Source organism: Bidens hawaiensis, unplaced genomic scaffold (genome assembly GCF_021521415.1).
Source record: "Bidens hawaiensis isolate Kalapana, Puna unplaced genomic scaffold, B.hawaiensis_p1.1 tig00014284_1, whole genome shotgun sequence".
Lineage (NCBI taxonomy): Eukaryota > Viridiplantae > Streptophyta > Magnoliopsida > Asterales > Asteraceae > Bidens > Bidens hawaiensis.
In genome coordinates this window covers 422330-425131 of record NW_027492229.1, presented here as the reverse complement: position 1 = coordinate 425131, position 2802 = coordinate 422330, and the positions used below count along the sequence as shown (strand labels likewise).

The following is a 2802-nucleotide window of genomic DNA, read 5'->3' as shown; positions in this document are numbered from 1 at the left end:
AATATTCACAAAACTTGACATCTATTAGACCACCCATAATGTAGTGGTTATGTTGTAGGAGCAAATTAGCTCCAAAATTAAGTGAATACTACTACACCCTTTGTTCTGAGTGAGTGACTTGTATACACAATTTTTTATTTTTTTTTGGTGGGGGGGGGGGGGTTCATTTTTAGTTTATATTTATATTAAGAAAATTAAATAAGTAATAATTGTGTAATGATTGCAAAGAGGTTTTGAGGATTTTTAGACCACACGTAGTGGTAAAGTTTTGAAAGTGAAAACAGGCCTAAAACGTTGAGCACACCACCCCCCGACGTGTTTTAGGTCTCGTTGTAAAGGCTCTCCTTGGATATACAACGGTGCAGTGGAGGTGCTTTGGCCAATCGGGTTTTTTTCCTTCATATTTATATTTTTATTTATGTTAAAATGTAATAATTCAAAGTAAGGTTGCAAAAGTTACTAAGCAAACCCTAAGCGGCCGAATGGGAGTTGGGTGTATTCGGACATGGTATATATAAATAAAACTAATTTTTCTTATATTATTTATGTTTTAAAAATCACAATTTACTAATTTTTATAACAAAATAATTGAATATCAATATAAATTAGAGAAATACATTTTTAAATACAACATTATTCTAAAAATTGTTAATCATTGCATAAAAAAATGATATCCGTTTTTTATATTATAGAAATATGGATTATGCTTTATTAATTTAAGTCAAAATTGGTCTGACTTTACCGACTAGATCTGATTGTATATACAATTGGGGGGGGGGGGGCTTGTCCAATCATCATTTCTTTCAATTTTAGTTTATATTTATATTAAGAAAATTAAATAAGTAATAATTGTGTAATGATTTCAAAGAGGTTTTGAGGCTTTTTAGACCACACTTAGGCTGCGTGCTATGGTGGGGGGCTTCGAAGCCCCTTCATAGTGCCACGTCAGTACCACGTGGGCACTGGGGGCATCGAAGTCCCAGGGCATAATGACCCTCTATGGTGAGGGGGCTTCGAAGCCCAACCTTTTCTCCCTCTCTTTTTTTTTTGTATAAAACAAAAAAACCAATACAATAATAAAAAAATACAATAATACTAAAATACAAAATAAATTACATAAAAAAGCATATAAAAAAATTAAAGCTATTTTTAGTCGTCGTCATCGCCGTCATTTTGCTTATTACTCCAAAGATGTTCAACCAAATCCGATCGAAGGCTGAAATTGGTTTCCTTTTTTCGTATTTTTAATAAATTAGCAAGTTTCTCATCTTCGTTTAGTGTACATATCGGCTCTGGCTCATCGTTGTACTCGCCTTGGCAAACTGCTCTACCCGAGTCCTCCAATATCATATTATGCAAGATAATGCAAGTGTGCATTATGTTTCTTAACTTATCCATTTGTAGAAAATGAGCCGGTTGTCTAATGATAGACCAACGTTTCTTTAATACACCGAATGACCTTTCGATGTCTTTTCTTGCCGACTCATGTTTTTTCTTGAAATACTGACGTTTTTCGTCAGTCGGGCACGTAAAGCTAAGAACCAACGTGGCCCACTCCAGATAAATACCGTCGACTAGATAATATCCGTATTCGTAGTTGACATCGTTCGTGGAAAATGAGATGCCAGGTGAGACTCCGTCTGTGAGGCGGTCAAAAATAGGGGACGCATTAATCACAGCTACATCATTGTTTGCACCGGGGAGCCCAAAAAACGCATATCATATCCAAAGATCAAATGATGCAGCCACCTCAAAAATAACTGTTGGGCCATCATGATCACCCCGATGATATTGACCTTGCCAAGCAACAGGACAAACTTCCCATTCCCAATGCATGCAATCGAGGCTACCAAGCATCCCGGGAAAACCGTGTATTTGATGATGCACCTCGTATATTTTTTGTACGTCGCTTTGAGTCGGCTTCCTCAAATATTTTTTATGATATAGTTGTGGAATACCTAAGTTTAACAAATTTTATGAAATTCAGGCTTCACGGTTTTGAAATAAATAATTAGAATATTAATACTCACATTCGCAGAATGTGTGAAGCGCTTCACGAGCCACTGTCTCCGACATCTGTAAGTACTCTTCCATGGCGTCACTCGCAGTCCCGTATGCTAATTGACGAATTGCCGCCGTGCAGTTTTGCATTGTTGAATATCTCGGTTTACCTCTCGCGTCCGCCCGTTGTTGGAAGAATGCATAAACGCTTTCTAAATCACCAACTATTCGTAAAAATAGTTGGCGACTCATCCGAAAACGACGCCGAAATCGTTCGGAATCAAAAGTCGCGTCCGACGAAAAATAATCTTTCATCAATCGGTCATGCGCACCTACGCTATCCCGTTGAAGATGAGGCCATCTTTTTAGTGGTTGTGAGCTTTCGCAATGCTGGACTACGAGTTGCACAGCCTCTAGAACGGCACTAAATATCGCTTCATCCTTTGAATCCGAATTGGAAATATCGTCGATATAGGGCTCGAAGTCGGGTGTGAAAGATGAGTCGGAAGACATATTTGGGGAGAAAGTTTTATAAAGTTTAAATAGGAGAATGGGATGTTTGTAGAGATTGGGTGAATGGTGTGTATATATATACACACTAGTATGTGAGCCCGTGCGTTACAACGGGGACGCAATGGAGACTCGGTATGTTTGGCTAACCAGTTATGTTCGGATCGATATGATAGTTTTGCTGGTCCATATGTTTATGTTTTATGTTTATAAAGAAAAATGTGTTTTAAGTCATATCAGACCATTTGATTTGATGACACTTATACCCAAGTTTAAAACGAAAATTTGGTT

The 2802-nt window shown here is 37.5% G+C and overlaps 1 protein-coding gene across 1 annotated transcript; it reads right to left on the bottom strand.

Moving 5' to 3' along the window:
- Positions 1-1149: 1149 nt before the first annotated feature.
- On the bottom strand, positions 1150-2514 carry LOC143546207 (uncharacterized). Its single transcript, XM_077037917.1, has 2 exons — positions 2031-2514; positions 1150-1679 (listed from the first exon to the last, which is right to left on the bottom strand). Exons 1-2 carry the CDS (start codon positions 2512-2514, stop codon positions 1150-1152), a joined length of 1014 nt encoding a protein of 337 aa, XP_076894032.1.
- Between the last annotated feature and the right edge of the window lie 288 nt (positions 2515-2802).

Excerpts from the sequence above, each read along its gene's own strand:
- LOC143546207 (XM_077037917.1), bottom strand. The coding sequence starts at position 2,514 with ATGTCTTCCGACTCATCTTTCACACCCGACTTCGAGCCCTATATCGAC. Across the intron at positions 1,680-2,030 it reads GCTTCACACATTCTGCGAAT|CTGTGATTAATGCGTCCCCT; the intron begins GTGAGTATTAAT and ends ACAATGATGTAG.